The sequence below is a fragment of the Aspergillus glaucus genome, assembly GCF_001890805.1.
Source record: "Aspergillus glaucus CBS 516.65 unplaced genomic scaffold ASPGLscaffold_16, whole genome shotgun sequence".
Classification (NCBI taxonomy): domain Eukaryota; kingdom Fungi; phylum Ascomycota; class Eurotiomycetes; order Eurotiales; family Aspergillaceae; genus Aspergillus; species Aspergillus glaucus.
In genome coordinates, this window is record NW_019170468.1 from 132,013 (window position 1) to 151,302 (window position 19,290).

The window sequence follows — 19,290 nt, forward strand, 5'->3', positions numbered from 1 at the left end:
TGTTATTCCTGTTATTCTCTCTAATATTTTATAGTCTTGAAGGTAGAGAAGAGGTTCTGCAGAATGCGGCGGCGCGGACTGGAAACTACGCAGGAGTATCTCAGCCGGCGACCCGAACAAGAAAGACCACTCCTTCTAGAGAATCAGCCCATCCATACCACCTTCACCACCAGCACTCATCCACCGCTATATTCTACTTTGCAGCGATTTATCTCTGTTGAGCTGGTCAGCAAAGGGTGAAGGAGTATCAATTTGTTCCGCATACATCTACAAGGCAAGTCTATCTTCCAGGGCACACAGACCTTCCTATCTCAGACCCTATCATTCATCTGCTTGCTGCATTCTGGTCACCAGTGTCTCTTCTAACTGTACAATAGGAACTACCATTCTTTCCGGCCCCGTCTATTCATCTATTCATACAATCAGTCTACCTCTACTATACCCCCATTGTGCAAGTGGACCCACCATGGACGGAAGACTCGAATTCTGATACTGGCCCATACTCCCGGCATGGACACGCATATCTGACGTCTGTCGTTGCTATCCGTTCATTTATATGGTCAACTACGATACTGCTGCTTCCTGAGGCAGACTGATACATAGCTATACTTACTGGCTGCATACGGCCACGTTGAGGGCTGCCCCTTCCACAGCCAGCATGGAGACGACGGCTTCTGTTGAGACCCAGGACTTGAACGGGCACTTGTCTGAGACTCTACGGATCAAACAATACATGCCAAACATGCCAACTACGGAGACTCTGCCACAGGGCTCGAATGGCTACTCATCCGAAACGTTGCAGATCAAGCAATACATGCCACCTACACGGACCCAACCAAATGGCAACGCACAATCACCGCAGCTACCTTCACATCAGTCGTTGTCTCAACCCCCTGCTAAACGTCCGCGGAGTGCACGCCAGAACGGTGACACACAGGGCCACACTGGGATGGAACATTCGGATTCTCAGGAGGGTTCGTTTATCAAATTCAGGATACCCAGAAGCGCCACGGACAGTGGACTGGACGATGGATCACAGAGCACTGAATGGATTTTCCGTGATCTCGAGACGGATACGAACACTAGCACACCTAATGAATCTATGACATCTGCCTCGTTATTGACCACCAATCAGAAAAAATCTGCTTCGCCTTTGAATCCTATCCATTCATTTCCCGCTACCTCGTCCTTCGGGTCCCCATCCTATGTGACTGACAGCAAGACCGATCACGCCAGGTTTCGACCGAAATCGTCCATCCCATCGGGACTGTCTGCTGCAGCGTATGGGCTGCAGTGTGTTGCGGCAGCGTATGCATCTCGTCTGAACCCTTATGCTTTGCACTCTCAAGAGCAGGAGGCTTTACAAGACCATCTGTGTCACCTGCATGTGACGGTGTACCTGAACATACGCAACGGGATTCTTCGACTCTGGACTAGGAACCCGCTAGTCAGCGTTTCCAAGGACGAGGCTCTCGGATGCGCCAAGGACTACCGTTGGATGAATCTCGCTTTGTTTGCGTATGAATGGCTCCTTCGGAATGGCTATATCAACTTTGGATGTGTCGAGATTCCCCTGCCTCCAGCTCCTGCCGTTCCCGCCAAATCAGGATGGAGAAAGGACGGCCCTGTGATCGTGGTAATCGGTGCTGGTATGGCAGGACTAGGTTGCGCGAGGCACCTAGAAGGCCTTTTCAACCAATATCACGACACCATATCCAGTGAGCCACGCGTAGTGGTCTTGGAAGGACGACGTAGGATTGGTGGCCGGATCTATTCCCATCCTCTGCAAAGCCTCAAGGCCTCAAGCCTGCCGCCTGGACATGTCCCCAAGGCTGAGATGGGCGCACATATCATCGTGGGATTTGACCATGGCAATCCGATGGATCCTATTATTCGCGGTCAACTGGCTCTTTCGTACCACTTACTACGCGATCTTTCGACACTCTACGACATTGATGGGACACCGACCGATGAAGTACAGGATGCTATGGTCGAGAGTCTCTACAACAACGTGTTCGATCGTTCTGGGCTCTATCGTCACAAATCCGTAATCCCGCGGACTGCTGAGGGCGATCGAGAACTGATCGATTCAGGTCGTGATCTGACCGTAAGCGATGGTCTAACGGTACGACAGTACGAGGAAGCCAGGGCTGCAGGTACTGTCGGGTTATTGAAACCGAATAAACGGGTCCGTCGGGGCGTGGGTCACAAGACGGCAGATATCAAGGCCAAGGTTGCTTCCGTCGCGGACCTCGGTCCTGCAGAAGAACAATCTGCTGCTCTGACCTGTCAAACTATGGGGTGGAAGCTGAACCCCGAGATTTCTGTGAACACGACGCTAGATTTGGATCCTGTTGCAAAGGCTTCAGACCAGCAAACGCTGGGTGCTGTACTGGACGAAGGTGTCAGGCAGTATCAGCGCATGATTCCGCTTACGCCTAAGGATATGAGATTATACAATTGGCATTTTGCGAATCTAGAGTATGCAAACGCTGCGAACGCGGGTCAGCTCAGTCTCTCCGGTTGGGATCAGGATGTGGGGAACGAGTTCGATGGTGAACATTCTCAAGTGATCGGTGGTTATCAGCAGGTGCCGTATGGGTTGTTTTCTTTGCCGTACAAGCTTGACATCCGCCCAAACAAGATTGTCTCTAGAATTCACTATGATATAACCGGGGCCCGTCAAGGGAAAACCGTGGTCCAGTGCGAAGACGGCGAAGTTATCCAAGCAGACAGGGTAGTGTTTACCGGTTCTTTGGGGGTTCTGAAAAGCGAGGATATAGAATTCTCCCCTCCACTCCCCGACTGGAAGCTTGGGGCGATTGAACGGCTTGGATTTGGCCTTTTGAACAAGGTGATCCTGGTATTTGATAGACCATTCTGGGATACAGAACGGGACATGTTTGGACTTCTACGCGAGCCTACGAACCCTGACAGCTTAGAGCATGAGGATTACGCGGCCAATCGAGGACGGTTTTACTTGTTCTGGAACTGTCTGAAGACGACTGGTCTACCGGTTCTTATTGGTCTGATGTCCGGAGATGCCGCACACCAGGCGGAGCGTATCCCGGACGCAGAGATCGTTACCGAAGTTACCAGCCAGCTTCGCAACGTCTTCAAGCATGTAGCGGTTCCCGACCCGTTGGAAACTATTGTCACGCGATGGGGTACAGACAAGTTTACCAGAGGCAGTTACTCGTTTGTACCACCCGAGTCACTTCCGGGAGACTATGACTTGATGGCAACGCCGGTTGGGAATCTACATTTTGCGGGAGAAGCTACCTGCGGCACGCATCCTGCTACCGTTCATGGAGCGTACCTCTCAGGATTGCGCGCCGCATCCGAAGTCATCAACGCCATCACTGGCCCAATCGAGATCCCCCAACCACTCGTCCCAGAAAAGGGCAGCATCAGCAGCACACCCGTCACAGCAGGCCAGAAGCGGAAGGAACCCGCAGCGCCAACGCCATTCTCCTCGACAGACCAACAACCACCCGCCCGAACCAACAACTCCTTTATCCCCGCTGAAAAAGCCCTCCGCGACGCCTACAACACAGCCATGTGGGACGCCATCTACACCGAAATCGGCCACCCACAGCCTCGTCCCGCAAAAACAGGCCTAAACCCCTTCCTCTTCTACCAGAAGGACTACTGGCTGCAAGCGCGTGAACAGGCCGACGAGCAGAAACGTGCCACGTCCAAGAACCCCAATGCGAAAGCCGCGCGTGATGAAGTCCGTCAGGTTCTGGGGCTCATGTGGAGACAGGCGGCGGAGGAGATTCGACGACCATATCTTGAGCAGGTGGAGACTAATAGGCGGATGAATGAGGAGGCTGCTGAACGGTGGCGGCGGGAGGCGGCAGAGTGGGAGAGGAGATCGTATGAGGTTAAGGATCAGTGGTGTAAGGAGAATCCGTTTGAGAGCTGGCAACCTGAGTCTTCTACGGCCAATGGCGCTGATGCTTCGGTTTCGAATGCGTCCATTAATCCGGCTTGATACCTGTGTTAATTTCTATTTCTATTCTTATGACGTTTAAGACAGCTACTACAGTGCAGTGCAGAGAATAATTTTGTAATCCCAAGAGTTACAATTCTATATCTATCGACTGAAGTAGCCCCGTAAAGGCCGTAAAACCCAAGACAACACTGACATTAACAGTGGCAGCGATACAATAAAACACGCTGAACGAAATCTAATATGACAAGATGACAGATAACGGAAATCATGACAAAATATGAAGAATCATTACATAGAGACGAGAGAACCAACCAAATAGGAAGGAATCACGACATCAGGGAATCGGAAGGAAGAGTTCAAGGAGAAATGCAGGGTGAAAGTAGAGGTTTAGAGGAGAGGGTTCTGCTGGTACTCAGCGGTACCACCCTGGGAGACTTTCCGGCGCTCGGTGCCAGGGACCTCCTGGGCGGCGGGCTGGATGGTCGATCCCTCGGCCTGGGTGGTAGCCTGGGTCTCGGCCTGAGAGGGAGACTCGGATTCGGCTTCGGCGATGAACTTTTCGGCTTCGAGGGCAGCAATGCAGCCGGAGCCTGTTTTCTTGTTAGTATATCGTTTATAAGAGAGTATGGGGCAGAGTAACATACCAGCACTGGTGATAGCCTGTCTATACCGCTTGTCCTGGACGTCACCGCAAGCAAAGACACCCTCGCGGCTGGTGTAACTGGTACCAGCCTGGGTGATGATGTAGCCATCCTCGTCGAGGTTGACCTGGTCCTTGACCAGAGCGTTGGCGGGGTCGTGGCCGACAGCGTAGAACAGACCGTTGGCATCGACGACTTCCTCCTGGCCAGAGACGGTGTCCTGGACGCGGAGGTGGGTCATGAGACCCATGGGCTTGGCATCACCCAGCACCTCGGTGGCAACGGAGTTGAAGCGAACAGTGACCTTGGGGTGCGCGAGGAGACGGTTGGCCATGGCCTTGGAGGCACGGAGCTTGTCGCGACGGACGAGAACGGTCACGCGGCTGCCGTACTTGGCGAGGAACATGGCCTCCTCGGCGGCGGAGTCACCACCACCAATGACGAAGAGCGGCTTGTTGCGGAAGATGGGCACGGCACCATCGCAGACGGCGCAGGCGGAGATACCGTTCTGCCAAAACTTTTCCTCCCCGGGGAGATTGAGACGGCGCGCGTTGGCACCGGTGGCGATGATGACGGCGTCGGCGGTGTGGGCGGGCTCGTTGTCGGGGCCGTCGTTGTATTCGGTCCAGAGTTTGAAGGGCTTCTGCGACAAGTCCAGCTTGGAGATGGTCTCTGTGATGACTTCAGTGCCGAAGCGGATGGATTGCTTGCGCATGGCCTCCATCAGTTCGGCGCCGCCAATGCCATCTGGGAAACCGGGGAAGTTCTCGATGTCGGTGGTGGTGGTGAGCTGACCGCCGGCTGCGGTGCCGTTGGCCAGCATACCTTCGTAGAGGACGGGCTTCAATTCCGCTCGCGAGAGGTAGACGGCGGCAGTGTGTGCGGCGGGGCCGGAGCCGATGACTGGGGGAAGGGAGTCAGCACCTGCGGGAGGACAATACAATGGGATGTGAGGTTATACGTACTAACAACCTTGGTGTGCACCATTCTGGAAGACGAATTGACGCTCGCTGGCGCCGTAAACGGACTCGAAAGAACAGACGCAGATGGAGAAGATTTCTGATGCAGAGAAGAGGCAGCAGCCGCGGTCAATCCCAGAGAAGACCGGATGGAAGAGAAAGGAAATCGACGAAAGGCGGAGGAAAACAACTTGACGGTTTCTGTTGAGGGTTTCTTGGGGGGGGGGATAGAGGAGGGTTTATAAGGAAGATCAAGAGGTGGTGAGAGACGGAAATGGAAGAAAAGAAAAAAGCGGAAGAGGGGGGTGGATTATTAAGACGAGGGGCAGTGGAGCCAGAACTTGACAGATTACAGATTATAGAGTACAGTACTGGTATCTGTGTAGTGTACAGAGTAGTGATAGAAAAGAAGACTCAATTAACACTTGAATTCTTCTGGAATGAATAATTGCGCTTCTAATCAAGTCTGGCGAGACCGGTCACGTGCGTGTGCTTAGCAAGCGGCGCGGGCGAGACTTTGATAGCATATGCCGGAATATCGCCATAGAATGGAACCACGCTAGATTGATAATCCTGGTCATCATCATCATTGCATTATCTGATCTCATCAATCGTGTCACGTGCAGAATATACAGCACCTAATCAAGCATAACGCCAAATAAAAGACGATACTACTCTGTACCCCCAGGGGTAATATCATAGGAAAACATAGAGAATCACAGCTTGAACCACTTCCTCCTCTTCCGCCCCTCCTCCTCCGATGCCGGTCCCGCTCCCACGTCCGCATCACTATCCGAGTGGTCCTCCGCCTGCCCATGTTGATCTCCGTTATCGTAGTTTTCCCCATCCGACTCGACTTCGTCTCCTTCGGTTTCCTCTCCATTTTTGTTCTCCTGACTCGAATCACCGTCCTTCTTCACCCCCAGCCACTTCTTCCATCCCTTAGTCACCCGTGTCGCCGGCGGGTCAAATTCCACCCCGTCATACCGTAGCATCGGAACCAGCAGTTTATACGGTGTCGTGATCCCAGCGGGATCTTTCGGGTTGAGTTCCAGGTTCAACGTAATCGCCAGACCGCCTTCCAGGTTGACCAGACCGCCCATTCCGTCGTCATCCCCTTTAGTGTTGTTGGTTGTGCTGTTAGTATTGCTCGTAGTCGATTTCTTTGCCCGGATCGAGCCCCGTCGGCTGGGGTTCGTAGGTCGGCGGAAAAAGGACCCGGCTCCGGCTCCGGATCGGTTGAATGACTCGGTAGAGCGTGGCGGTGGGAGCGAACTATCGCTTGATGGTGGATAGGGGCCGTCCATGCTCATGCGGCGACTGGCTTTTCCGTTGCCTAGGTTGTCGAAGTCGATGTCTTTCGTTGGTGGGCGGCTACGGCTTGAGAGACGTCGTAGGAGTCCGCCTGCCGGTCGGTCTCCGCGCGTTAATGACAATGTCCGCTTGAGCTTTCCCGGGAGATGTTCTTCCTCGTCGTCTTCGATGTCGGGTGTCGCTGGTGGAGTCAAGCCTGCATACATTGTTAGACAAGTCAGAAATCAGAAGAAAATAAAGAAACATACCAGGCTGGTACTCCCGAATCGAACACCAGTTCCGTCTTGGAATCAATCGCTTGTTATTCCGTGGCTTCCCATCAACATCATGACTGAAGATCGGGATCATATCCTCATCCGTGTTCGAGTCCATATGATGCACCTGGTTGCGCCGGTTTAGCATATCCGACACCATCTCTGTCTCCGGGAAATTGGCAATCGCCGATGAGATGATATTCGGCATGTATCGGTAATCCTTGTCCTTGGGCAGGCTCAGCTTGGGGTTCGAATAGAACTGTCCCATTGCGGCCAGATGGACGTCGCCACTGAGGATGGTTATTCGGATGGACTTGTCTGCAGCAAGGTCCTGGAGATCTTCGATCAAGAATGTCCGTTCGGCCTTGTGGTGTTTGGCGGTCCAGTGGTCGTCGTATATCTCGATCTTGCCGCCGTTTTTGTTGACCAGGCCACCGAAGATACCTGCTTTGCCTAGAGATTTGCGGCTGTTTAGGATATTCTTGAGCATTGCCTACGCCATGTTAGTCTTTGAATCCGTTTCTGGCGATACGAGAACATACCATTCGGGGATACGCAATTGGAATACTCGAAAGCACGAGCAGATGCTTAATCTCTCCCCGGTCCATCTCCCGATGGCATCTATCCCAGATGATATCGCATGTCGGTTCGCTGAGAATCTCATGACTCATTCGCTCGGTTCTTTGGTCCAAGCCGAGCAAAGTCACACCTTTACCAAGCGGAATGAACAGATTCCGGCTTCGTTCCCTGATGTACGGACCCGGTTCAGCTCCCATAATCCAGCTGGGTTCATCATGATCCGTCTCCTCGATGACAGTCTGGTGCTGGAACAGCAGGTAATACTTGAACGCAATCCGACCCAGACCCGAAATCACCGGACTCTGCATGAACTCGTCCGGGTATGATCCATATCCCTCGAGGATCTCGTGGTCATTCCACATGTTAACCATGGGAATCTGCGATCCCACCAGTGAGAACAATCCCTGAGAGAACCATGTCAAGTAGTTCTCCAAGAACGAGCTCTCAAGCTCCGCGCGGAATTCTGGGTCAAAGGGCATGTTATATTGATCACCCAGGTCTTTGATCTTGAGCCAATCTTGGAAATGGAATGATTCCGCCGTGACCTTGTCGTTGAAGATTTGGTCACCTCCACCGATCATTACATGGAACGGCCGAGTCTGGTGCTCGTTGAGGATGTCGCGCCACAAAGGGTCTGGTCCGCAGAACTTGTTGGTGTCAACACCAGGAGTGAATCCGTTTCCGCTGTGGAAGGTCATGTTCATCATCTGTGCCTTGGCTGGAACCCAGAATCCCAAGGCGGGACCATGATTGATGCGGTAAGCGATCCGCTGCTGGGCTTCACCTAGTTCGACTTCGATATTGAATCGCCAGAAAGTCACATCACGGTCTGGGTCCGCATAGAGGCGGATTCCAGTCAGCTCTTTATACGCCCCAGCGACTTCTCCGTCCATCGAGTGGACCCGGTTCGCTGGCATTGGCTGCTTGACTCCTTCACTGCTGAAGTCGAGGATGCTGGCGGATAGCTCATAGATACCATCGTCGTCTTCTACATGCGACAGATCCAACTCCTCTTCGGTATGCTCCACGGGCTTGACGTACAATGGCCTTCCGTCGCGTCCAAGCTTCATTAGCCCAGCGGTCGGGTCAACGTATTCGGGTGGAAGCTGGGATCCCTCGTCATCACCGTTGACCACAACAGGTGGAGGAGGCAAGAGATCCGTCAGCTGGGAGAAGAGTCTTAAAGTTGGTGCTGGCTCGTATACGGACTTGGAGTCTTGTGTCACGATCATGATGCTGCCTCTCCATGTCACCTTTTCAAATGGTCCATTGGGTCCATCGATCTGCACCCGTTTCATTCCTGTGTACCGAAGCAGAGGGCCGCTTCTCAAATGGAGCGATGGTTGGAAGGATTTGTACGCTGTATCAATTGTTAATACTCCGCTTGGCTCAGATGGAATGGTAAGTTGCTTACACTTTGGCTTCTGAGAAGGCATCTGGTAATTCTTTGGTAGCCCTCTGCTTCTCCGACGGTTGGAATTTCCTTCGCCCCACCATGCCTTGATTCTAGCAGCATCCAGATTCTGGAATTCGAAATCAGAAAGGTTGAGCCTAGCCACCGGTGCATTCTTCCATTCGAACAATGGGGGTGGTGTAGGCGGTGGTATATTGAAAGAAACCGTGTTTCTTTTTGGCTTCGGTGGCGCAGTGGATTCGCTTGAGTCGTGAGGCAGGGGGTCTTGCACGGCTGGGTCTTTCGCGACTGGTTGAGTAGGCTCGGGGACCACTGCGTTCTGCGCGGGATAGACGCCCTCTGGTGGCCGTTGAGGATTTGGCATGGGGGCAGAGGGTGCCCGTTGCTTGACTGGCCTTCCGGGAAGGTCGCGCGGGACGGGGACTGATGCCTGCCGTGGGGCTTGGTTCTCGTCGAGAATGACTCTCCTTGGAGGCACGGATACGGGGTCAGCTTGAGATTTAGTTCTCCTGGGTATCGCTGGAGTCTCCTGAGACAATTTTCCATTCACTAATGGCCGCGGCATCGGTCTTCCAGGATGATGACTGACTGACACGGCTCGCCGGGGAGCTTGACCAGCGGGTACAGGCTGACCAGCCGAGGGCTTAACGTAACGCATATCGTTACGAGGCACTGCAGCATACCGAAACGAGGATGGTTCTCTTGTGGTATTGGACCTCTGAATGCGACGCTCCTCCGGAGAATCACGGTACCCGTCAGGGGTGTTTGTCCCTAATGAGGAATTGATACTTCTAGTCGTGGACCGGTCCAGGATCATCTGCGGCGTTTCGGCTTTGGGCTTTGGAGTCTCAAGAGCAGGAGCCGGGCTAGCAGATTCCTTAGCGGATGCTGGTGCTGGCGAATCACGAGCTTCGCTCCCAGCCTTTTGCCGCTCCAATCGCTCTTTGACTCGCATCTCCGCTTCCATAACTCGAGCACGTTTCTCTTCTTTGCTGATTCCACCCAAAGTCACCTCCAACTTCTGTAGAGGAGACCGGTCCGAAGCCCAGTCATGTCGCCGCTCTCTGGTCGAATGGGTCGTGTCTGATCGACTCAACGGCGATGCTTGTTGGGTACTGGGGTCCGTCTGTGGTGAGTCTTCCCGCGCGCTTTCGTCCTGCGGTACAGCGGGGTGCGGCAATGGACGTCTGCTCGGCGTAATATACTCGTTTTCCGTAGACTCGGGCTCGGGGGGGAGTGGTTTATCGTCCCAATTTGGAGGCACATTCCTGGATCTTGCGGAAAATGAATTAGATGAACGATGGTGCCCATGAGCTGTTGGTGCTGGGTATCTTCTGTAGGAGACCGTATGGGATCGGGAGACCTGGGCCTGAGGCCCTCGAGGATGATAGGCGACATCTCCCTCGTAGCCATTTTGTCGTCTGCTTGATGGTATCCGCTCCACTCCGTTATTCTCGGTCTCTTGCGGTGGCATAGGATGTCCGTTGGTGGCATCTGCAAGTCTTCGGGATGCGGCTACTACCATTGTTTACGGATGTGATTCTCGCCGCGGGAAATTCGTAGGTCTGGATTATCACTGCTCAATTAGCACATTTTCTTTGATTCTCGTGAATTGAACATCAAGCAGAGTTGATGCGAGATATTGAGAACATACATTAGTCCCGTGTCGACTCTTTAATCAGCTATTAGTGTCGTCGTTGCTCTCAGCTCCGGAGCATCGCTATCAATAGGCGATAATAATATATACTCCGACTCGGATATACAGAGTAAAAACAAGGTGTATAGAGGCGAATTATATTCAAGAAGAAAAAATAAGAACAAAATTCAAAAAAAGATCAATTAAATCGCAAGGAAAACACGAGACGAACGCGAAGAGGAAGAGGAAAGAAAGAGGAGCGGTTTGCGACGAGGAAGCGATAAGAATAGTATTCCTGGTGGCTGGTCACCCCAGCCCTCAGCGTTGAATCTTATTTGCGGACTCGGTCAGACGGTGTGGGAAGTGCTCTATTATAAGAAAATTGGAGAAAATATTTTCGATTGTGAGCAGTGATTATTCTATCGACTGCATAAGATTCGGTGGTGGAGATGCTGCTGCCCGGCGATTTGGCTGCTGCAGGTTTATTCACACCGTGCAGCTATATATGTATCTCTACTCTGTACATTTTTTTTTCTTTGTCTAGCATTCTACTGGTAATATAGAAAGCATCAGGATATATCACATCTGCTGCAACTTTCCGAATGAAATAATTGTCGAGTTTCTATCCATTCACTGCTCTGTATAGCCGTATAGTGACTTTGTTTGCGCTCCACAGCGTTGTCGTCATGACACCCTTTAGTCGTCGACTAACAAGCATAATTTGGGCTAATATCTTTCGCAAAACGACATGAAACCCAATGAGCAAGCCTGGTAAGCCATCACTCACTCTGTATAGCCAGGCAAACACACCAACCAGAACGTCTCGGACCAACCGCGGAGGAGTCAAACAACGTTTTACAAGCATCTCGGTTGTACTGGCATGGCCTAGCCCGGCACGTCGTCGCCCAACACGAGCATGGCATTCCACCACAGTCTCTCACCTTGCAAGAGCTACTAAAACGTGTTCCATCAATTCCGGACAACCGCGCACATCATTGTCATGCGCCATTGGATATTTCCTCATCGAATGGGAGGTTGTATTTGAGAGCACAAGCAACCTGGGAAATTCCTGAAGGAAGCGACTGCGGCGTTCGCGGAAAGCGAAAAGTGCGAACTACTTCTCTTCCGATTGATATCCAACGGCCAACACCTCTGTGTTTCAGAAACGATGCTTTCTCTTCTGTGTTGAGTGAAAAGAGTGATTCAGGCTTGCGATGCAATATGATTGGTGTACTTGTGCTGGGGTGGCTGTATATCTTTCCCGCTGAAATGGTCGAGCGAGGATCGCAGGAAAACTCTACTTTGGTGTACACAGACTCACGAGCGGAACAACCTCAGACGAAGTTCACGACGCGATAGAAATCGGTGATGTTGACGAAGATGCGGTGAGATGGTGGTCTGCAATCACATCCTCCAATCCAGGTTGGAAAGCGGTCATCCGTCATGACGGCAAGAATGTTTTCATATCCCCTTGGTCAGTGGCTATGGATGGTGAACAGAAGTTGAAAATCTGACGAGAGAAAAATACCAACACTGTCGCGCCTTCATTGACTCCCCCATCCTCCAGGCGAGCGTTGCAGTTCCTCATCGACTTCTGCGCATTCTCTGATATCCAGAGCCAGGTTCTTGCTGCTCTTGCTGTGGCCGTCATCTTACCAGCACACAACTACTATGTGAGATCTGCTACTTTACCATCACTAACCGCGAAAAATTGTATAAGGCTTCTTCCAATGGTCGATAATCTGGATGCGGATGTGCTGAGCAAACAAATTCCGTACTACATGGCTTTGAGCTACAACTTGGCGACTTCTCTATCTCCCACCAGTCATTGACGATGGTTTGTACTACAACAGTCCATCCTTGCCCTGCCACTACCTGATCAGAAAGCGTCTACCACGGCCTCTTGTGAAGCATTTGGCTGGACGCGTGACTGCGATGGCAACCCGCCAGAAAGCATCTACTTGGACAAATGTCTACAGGATGAAGAGAGCGACGCATCTGAACCAGAAACTAATTCCAATACCATTAATATACAGCGTCTAATGACCAATTGGTGATACTACTATTGTATTCCTGAGTACATGTGGTCTGCGATGAAATCCCCAAACATTTCGTCAATCCACGCCGTACTGACGTAGTGTTCTCCGTTCCAAATTTCGACTTCTGCCCACTCTTCCAGCTTCCTACATTGACTAACTGTTACGATTGACCGGTAGTCCAGCATTTCTCGCTTACTACATTAGTTGCACACGATGAAGGTCTCGAAGGACTCGATGCAGGACATTATGGCGGATACACTGGATAGTGTATCTGATACGAAGCCAGTCGTACCTCTACCATTTTAGTAAGAGAATTATAAACGAGGCAACTACAATTACTGAATGGTGTATAGTGCAAGCTCCAAAGAGTACCGCGAAGCTCTCGAGTCTATTACTCAGGCCGATGGGCCCAATGCTAAAGCTGCTGCATCCATACTTCAGGAACTGAATGAACTGCTTCCTCCAAAATCCGCTATTGAGCGTCGAATCGAAGGTCTTGAGCACATTTTGAAAAGTCCTCTCGTTGGAGAACACACCGCGAATGCTACCACTGTTCTGGATGGTTATCAATCAGGAAGGCTCAAGTATGTCGCTGGTCACTATTACGTTTTTCGAGACGGACAGATGCTTGCAGGCCCGAGGCGTCTGTTGAACTTTGATGAAAAAAAGGTGGTTTTTGATGAATTCGACGGCCCGAAAGGTTTATGGATTGAATTTGTAGGTGGAACTAAATTTCTTCTGCTGGTCTTGGTAGGTATATGGATATGAAATTAATGCATTTTATATCCAGTGTGAAGACCCGCCGTGCCTATTGGGTCCAAATACTGCGACATTCCGACACAATGCCACAAAGCGTGATACTTGCTAGACTTATGAATGTAATTGGATTATCAGGCAGTTCTCAACAAGCGTTATTGGAAGAGAGGGTTCAATCATTGATCCAAATCTTTTGAAATATGTAGCATCTAGCGCACAGTTGTACGCAAACACTCGGCGATACTTTATTCCTAAGCAAACAACTATGCTAGTGAAATTCAGCTGTCGATCAAATACTCTACCATTATCCAGAATTCTTAAACATGCGGATACTAAACCTCCTTAGCTCTCTACAAACTCGATCTCTGTGTTTTCATGGCGGGGCTCAACAGGTGAGATGCCTCTATAGGCCTATCAGACACTCCGAATATGAGTTGTTTCGCTATACGTCTGGACGATGGATGTATGTTTCTGTTCCCGTAAGATGACAAGTTATAGCTATAATGAACATCTACGTCTCTCGGAACGATACCTCAAAGTTCGATGTGCCTGCCATCAAGAATGCCATTGCTATCTGCATCTGATCGTTCCTCGTTCGATATCATCATATTCTCCAAGTTATCAGAAGGCGGGTCCAACCGCATTTTCCAGGCGACTTTTAGAGATAGAAAGTGCGTGATTGCAAGGCTGCCATATCTCTCTACAGTACCTGAGCACTACACTATGGCCAGTGAAGTGGCTACTCTGGACTATATCCGATTGCATGGGATTCGTACGCCTGAGGTGTATGCGTATTGTTCGACAAAGGATAATCCAGTTGGTGCTGAGTATATTATCATGGAAAAATTGGACGGCATTCCCCTTGGCGATACGTGGTACTCGATTACAACAAAGGAGCAACATAAGGTCATGAAACAAATTGTTGAATGGGAGACGCGGCTTATGTCGTTGGAGTTTCCTGCGTGTGGCAGTTTATATTATCACAAGAACCTCCCGTCAGAGAAGAAGATCTTCTTGTCAGCTCAGAGCGAGGTTGACTTTTGCATTGGGCCAGTGGCGCATTATAGATGGTGGCAAGGTGCGAGATGCAAACTTGATATCGACCGAGGGCCTTGTGTATACTGTTAAAACTACTGGTATAACTCACTGCTAACTACACTAGGGCTGTCGCCAGTTGACATATTCCGGGCAGTTGGTGAACGGGAATTGACTTGGGCAAAAGCCTATGCGAAGCCTCGCCTGCCTTACGAACGGCTCTATGGATAAATGTCCAATTTCTCTCAAGTTTCGCCAGATAGCCACATCAAGAATCTCTCTGATTATCTCACATTGGTTCCTTCCCTTAGGTTCAGAGGCAGACTGAACCGACCGGTCATGCATCATCCTGACTTCCAACCAAATAAAATTCTCCTGTCTGAAGCAAAGAAATAGTCGGGTTGATCGATTGGCAGCACAGCTCCATTCTTCCACTGGGCCTTGCATCCCAGATGCCGCGGTACTTCCAGAACTACGGTGACCCCGAATCAGAAAGCCTTGAAAAACCCAAGCTTGAACTTCCTTCAGACTATGACTCTCTATCTCATTCCAAGCAGATAGCCGTACGCGAGACTATCAGAAAAAGGGTGATCCATTACCTTTACGCTATCCTAACGTCGCGGTTGAATCCAGAGCACTATAATGCGATATTCAACCAATCTGCTGTAGTGCGCCAGCGGCTTTTCGAGTTCGCGGGTACTCCCTGGGAAGGAGACTCAATTACTTTGCAGGCTGAGTTGGTCAACGCTGTTCTAAGCTGGCCAATGTTCTTCTTCTCAGTAGTGTCCTGCACCTCCCATTAATACTCGGACAAAGTCATTGAAGATATTATCCATCTTGGTGCAGAACAGGAAGAAGCCGATACTGCTATGGAGCAATTGCGAGAGGCTGTGGGTGTAGGTGTAGACGGTTGGGTGTCGAACAATGATTTTGAAGCTTCCAAGGGAAAGGTGCAGGAAGTGAAAGCCAAGCTGCTGGAAATGTGTGATGATCCTCTCGAGAGGACCAAATTACAAGATCATTTCCCATTTGATGGCTTTGACGAGGAGGCCTGAAGCATTTTGTCGGAGTTCTTGTATAGAATGACATTTCTCCTAATTGGGCGTAACACTATACCCTTTCCGGTAAGGCCTTTACTCCATAATACAAGTATGAAGATACAAGACACCAAGCAAATGTCCTCTCCGTATTTTCCAGATTGCTCTATGATATTATACCCGATATGCCCTGTATACCCAGAGTAAGCCTAACAACAGGAATATTGCACGCAAGCAGGCAAATGCTGCGCCTCGATGAAAACGTGTCTTCGAGCCATGACTAAGCCCGACGAGGCGTACCCCTGGTAGAATAGTAGAAGATCCGGGTCAAAGAGGCTCATTTCGAGGAATAACAAAGAGAACCAGAGATCAGTTAATACTCGCAAGGCGAATTCCCGTGGCTGCTGATATTGGGATCTGTTAAGGCAATAAAGGAAAAGCACAACTGTCCCGGCCGCGTCTGGCGGTGTTCATCCAACGATCCTAATTCCCCGTCGCATTTGATCTCTTTCCTCTTCCACTCTTCTCCTTCTTCCTCCTTATTTTTCCTCTGTCAGTCTTAGAGAATAATTTCTATATATTTTAAACCAATTTTTTCTGTTGTCTTTCCTGCTGGCTGGTTCCCGGCAGTTCATGGCACTCTTACTTGTCTGAACTCGTCTCGCCTCGGAGAGGCAACTCTCCCTAAGACCTCGAATCTCAACTCGAATTACAACCAGAAAATGCGTTTTCTCACCAGCGCAGCAGTAGCCTTGGGCTTCCTGTGTACAGCTTCTACCGCAAACCTTCAACCCCGTTCTCACGATACCCACGATTTCTTCGCTCTACAACTCGATGAGTCCACGTCGCCCTCCGAAGTCGCCCAGGCGCTGGGCGCCCGCCACGAAGGCCAAGTAGGTGAACTACCAGGCCACCATACCTTCTCTCTTCCAAAAGAAGAGGGCTCGAATACCGATGCGTTGTTGCAGGATTTACAGTCGCGGAGGAAGTTACGGCGGCGATCGGGAGATGGCGCGGCGTTAGATAAAAGGGAAGATGGCTTGGATGGCATCATGTGGTCACAGAAGCTGGCTCTCCGGAAACGATTGGAGAAAAGAATGCCTCCGCCGGTAAATCAACCGAGAAGCTTCTTCTCCACTAAGGTAGACGCACAAGCCGTTCAGACTCAACAAGAGGTTGCGATGGCCCTCGATATCACGGACCCGACCTTCACGGACCAGTGGCATCTTTACAACACGGTACAGGTTGGGCATGATTTGAACGTGACGGGTGTGTGGATGGAGGGGATTACCGGTCAGGGTGTTATTACGGCTATTGTCGACGACGGACTGGATATGTACAGCAACGACCTCCGGCCCAACTACTATCCCGAGGGTTCATACGATTTTAACGAAAAGACCCCCGAGCCCAAGCCCCGCTTGTACGATGATAAGCACGGCACTCGTTGCTCCGGTGAAATCGCGGCGGCTAAAAACGATGTTTGCGGTGTTGGAGTGGCTTACGACAGCCGAATTGCTGGCATCCGTATCTTGTCCAAGCCGATCGACGATGCAGACGAGGCGACCTCCATCAACTATGACTACCAACACAATGATATCTACTCGTGCTCCTGGGGACCTCCCGATGATGGACAGACCATGGAAGGCCCTGGGATTATGATCAAACGGGCCATCGTGAACGGTGTGCAGAATGGTCGGGATGGAAAAGGTTCGATCTTTGTCTTTGCCGCTGGCAATGGTGCTGCATCAGACGATAACTGCAATTTCGACGGGTACACCAACAGCATCTACAGTATCACGGTGGGTGCCATTGACCGCGCAGGCAAGCACCCAAGCTATTCCGAGTCCTGCTCCGCGCAGTTGGTGGTCGCGTACAGCAGTGGCTCTGGTGATGCTATTCATACCACCGATGTTGGTCCCGACACGTGCAGCAAGCTCCATGGTGGAACCTCAGCAGCGGGCCCGCTCGGCGCCGGCGTAGTGGCCCTCGCTCTCAGTGCTCGTCCAGACCTGACGTGGCGCGATACTCAGTACCTGATGCTCGATTCGGCTGTCCCGATTCACGAAGACGACGGAAGCTGGCAGGTCACGAAATCTGGACGGAAGTTCAGCCATGACTGGGGCTACGGCAAGATTGATGCATACTCCATGGTCCAGAAGGCCAAGACCTGGGACTTGGTGAAACCGCAGGCTTGGTTTAACTCTCCATGGCTCCGCGTTCTTCACGAAATTCCTCAAGGCGAACAGGGCCTGTCTAGCTCATATGAGGTGACTACTGACATGTTGAAGAAGGCCAACATTGATCGATTGGAGCATGTCACCGTGACCATGAATGTGAACCATACGCGTCGTGGGGATCTGAGTGTGGAATTGCGCAGTCCTGAGGGAATCGTCAGCCATCTCAGCACGGCTAGAAGGTCCGACAGTGCTCCAGTTGGTTATGTTGATTGGACTTTCATGACTGTTGCTCATTGGTAAGATTTCAGTTCTCCCTTTTTTCGGTTCTTTTAGACTAACTAGTCCTCAGGGGTGAGTCAGGCGTTGGAAAATGGACAGTGATCGTCAAAGACGCCAAGGTCAACGAATACTCTGGGGAGTTTGTCGACTGGAGATTGAATCTCTGGGGAGAGGCCATCGATGGAACCAATCAGTATTTGCACCCACTCCCGACAGAACACGACGACGACCACACCATCGAAGATGCCATTGTGGTCACGACCAGCGTCCAGCCTCAGCCAACCAAGACCCAAGTCCCTGGCGAGCCCAACGAGGCCGTCGATCGCCCTATCAATGCCAAACCCAGCGAAACACAAGATCCCGCAACGACCACGATTGCATCCCCAGATCCTCGACCTCCCATGGAAACCGAGTCCATCCCCACCAGCACCCCTGTGTCTGAGAGCTTCCTGCCATCATTCTTCCCTACCTTTGGAGCTTCGAAACGCACCCAAGCGTGGATTTACGCTGCCATCGGCTCCATCATCGTATTCTGCATTGGCCTTGGTATCTACTTCAACGTGCAACGGCGCAAGCGCGTACGTGACAACCCTCAAGACGACTACGACTTTGAAGTCATCGAAGACGAGGATGAGTTGCACGCCATGACCGGATTCTCGGGCCGTACCCAGCGCCGTGGTGGTGAGCTGTACAACGCATTTGCCGGAGAAAGTGATGAAGAGTTGTTCAGCGGTGATGATGAAGGACCGTACCATGACCACAAAGCACGAGAAACGAATAGCGGAGAGCGTTATGATGAGCCGGAGAAATGATATAAATACTTGCATCACCCTAGATAGATAATCTTGAATAGTTGGATTTCTGGTTTTACTTTTGGTATTCCTTCTTTGAATATGAATTCGCTTGCGAGAGTGGAATAATCGGTACTTACATATACATAAAGAGAGCACTATCAAACTCGATTCATGAATGCTTACTCCTGTTCCTGCCCAGCACTCGATATAATGGCCTTTCGTAGCTAGGAAGATAACGCATCTGAGGTTCTCGCTGTCTCAAATGCGTTGTCTGACGGTGAAACCTCATAGCCCGAGATGCTCCTTGCGAGTGAAAGGCATTGACATCCAAAAACAAGGCCCAGGCTAGCTTGAATTTAGGAAGCCTAAATTTTCTGCTCTAAGAAATCTGTAAAGGTAGGTAGAAGGTACTCTAGTA

At 51.0% G+C, this 19,290-nt stretch overlaps 6 protein-coding genes across 6 annotated transcripts; 4 read left to right on the forward strand and 2 right to left on the reverse strand.

The window, feature by feature from the left end:
• Positions 1–171: 171 nt before the first annotated feature.
• aof2 (putative lysine-specific histone demethylase Aof2) lies at positions 172–4,115 on the forward strand. The gene is made up of 3 exons (XM_022548175.1): positions 172–274; positions 378–3,832; positions 3,877–4,115. Exons 2-3 carry the CDS (start codon positions 659–661, stop codon positions 3,883–3,885), a joined length of 3,183 nt encoding a protein of 1,060 aa, XP_022398757.1. The 5' UTR covers positions 172–274; positions 378–658; the 3' UTR covers positions 3,886–4,115.
• Positions 4,058–5,951, reverse strand: trr1 (thioredoxin-disulfide reductase TRR1). The gene is made up of 3 exons (XM_022547111.1): positions 5,565–5,951; positions 4,603–5,502; positions 4,058–4,548 (listed from the first exon to the last, which is right to left on the reverse strand). The coding sequence occupies exons 1-3, from the start codon at positions 5,584–5,586 to the stop codon at positions 4,346–4,348; spliced, it is 1,125 nt and encodes a 374-aa protein (XP_022398758.1). The 5' UTR covers positions 5,587–5,951; the 3' UTR covers positions 4,058–4,345.
• Positions 5,952–6,008: 57 nt separating this feature from the next.
• Positions 6,009–10,989, reverse strand: ASPGLDRAFT_59608 (uncharacterized protein). Its single transcript, XM_022548385.1, has 5 exons — positions 10,774–10,989; positions 9,120–10,695; positions 7,669–9,065; positions 7,121–7,619; positions 6,009–7,068 (listed from the first exon to the last, which is right to left on the reverse strand). The coding sequence occupies exons 2-5, from the start codon at positions 10,642–10,644 to the stop codon at positions 6,275–6,277; spliced, it is 4,215 nt and encodes a 1,404-aa protein (XP_022398759.1). The 5' UTR covers positions 10,645–10,695; positions 10,774–10,989; the 3' UTR covers positions 6,009–6,274.
• Positions 10,990–13,007: 2,018 nt separating this feature from the next.
• On the forward strand, positions 13,008–14,816 carry ASPGLDRAFT_27472 (uncharacterized protein; the record flags this gene model as incomplete). Its single annotated transcript, XM_022543660.1, has 6 exons — positions 13,008–13,099; positions 13,148–13,548; positions 13,897–13,942; positions 14,049–14,221; positions 14,257–14,628; positions 14,713–14,816. The coding sequence occupies 6 exons, from the start codon at positions 13,008–13,010 to the stop codon at positions 14,814–14,816; spliced, it is 1,188 nt and encodes a 395-aa protein (XP_022398760.1).
• Positions 14,817–14,891: 75 nt separating this feature from the next.
• On the forward strand, positions 14,892–15,640 carry ASPGLDRAFT_59611 (uncharacterized protein; the record flags this gene model as incomplete). The annotated part of the gene is made up of 2 exons (XM_022548386.1): positions 14,892–15,281; positions 15,402–15,640. Exons 1-2 carry the CDS (start codon positions 15,038–15,040, stop codon positions 15,638–15,640), a joined length of 483 nt encoding a protein of 160 aa, XP_022398761.1. The 5' UTR covers positions 14,892–15,037.
• Positions 15,641–15,993: 353 nt separating this feature from the next.
• Positions 15,994–19,066, forward strand: kexB (kexin kexB). The gene is made up of 2 exons (XM_022542848.1): positions 15,994–18,095; positions 18,149–19,066. The coding sequence occupies exons 1-2, from the start codon at positions 16,345–16,347 to the stop codon at positions 18,888–18,890; spliced, it is 2,493 nt and encodes an 830-aa protein (XP_022398762.1). The 5' UTR covers positions 15,994–16,344; the 3' UTR covers positions 18,891–19,066.
• Positions 19,067–19,290: the final 224 nt, after the last annotated feature.

Bases quoted from the DNA above. Each gene is read 5' to 3' on its own strand.
- aof2 (XM_022548175.1), top strand. From the start codon at position 659: ATGGAGACGACGGCTTCTGTTGAGACCCAGGACTTGAACGGGCACTTG.
- trr1 (XM_022547111.1), bottom strand. From the start codon at position 5,586: ATGGTGCACACCAAGGTTGTTA. The intron at 5,503-5,564 runs GTACGTATAACC...CCCTTCCCCCAG, and splicing joins GGTGCACACCAAGGTTGTTA to TCATCGGCTCCGGCCCCGCC. The intron at 4,549-4,602 runs GTATGTTACTCT...ACAAGAAAACAG, and splicing joins ACAGGCTATCACCAGTGCTG to GCTCCGGCTGCATTGCTGCC.
- ASPGLDRAFT_59608 (XM_022548385.1), bottom strand. From the start codon at position 10,644: ATGGTAGTAGCCGCATCCCGAAGACTTGCAGATGCCACCAACGGACAT. The intron at 9,066-9,119 runs GTAAGCAACTTA...CAATTGATACAG, and splicing joins GCCTTCTCAGAAGCCAAAGT to CGTACAAATCCTTCCAACCA. The intron at 7,069-7,120 runs GTATGTTTCTTT...CAATGTATGCAG, and splicing joins GATTCGGGAGTACCAGCCTG to GCTTGACTCCACCAGCGACA.
- kexB (XM_022542848.1), top strand. From the start codon at position 16,345: ATGCGTTTTCTCACCAGCGCAGCAGTAGCCTTGGGCTTCCTGTGTACA. The intron at 18,096-18,148 runs GTAAGATTTCAG...ACTAGTCCTCAG, and splicing joins TTCATGACTGTTGCTCATTG to GGGTGAGTCAGGCGTTGGAA.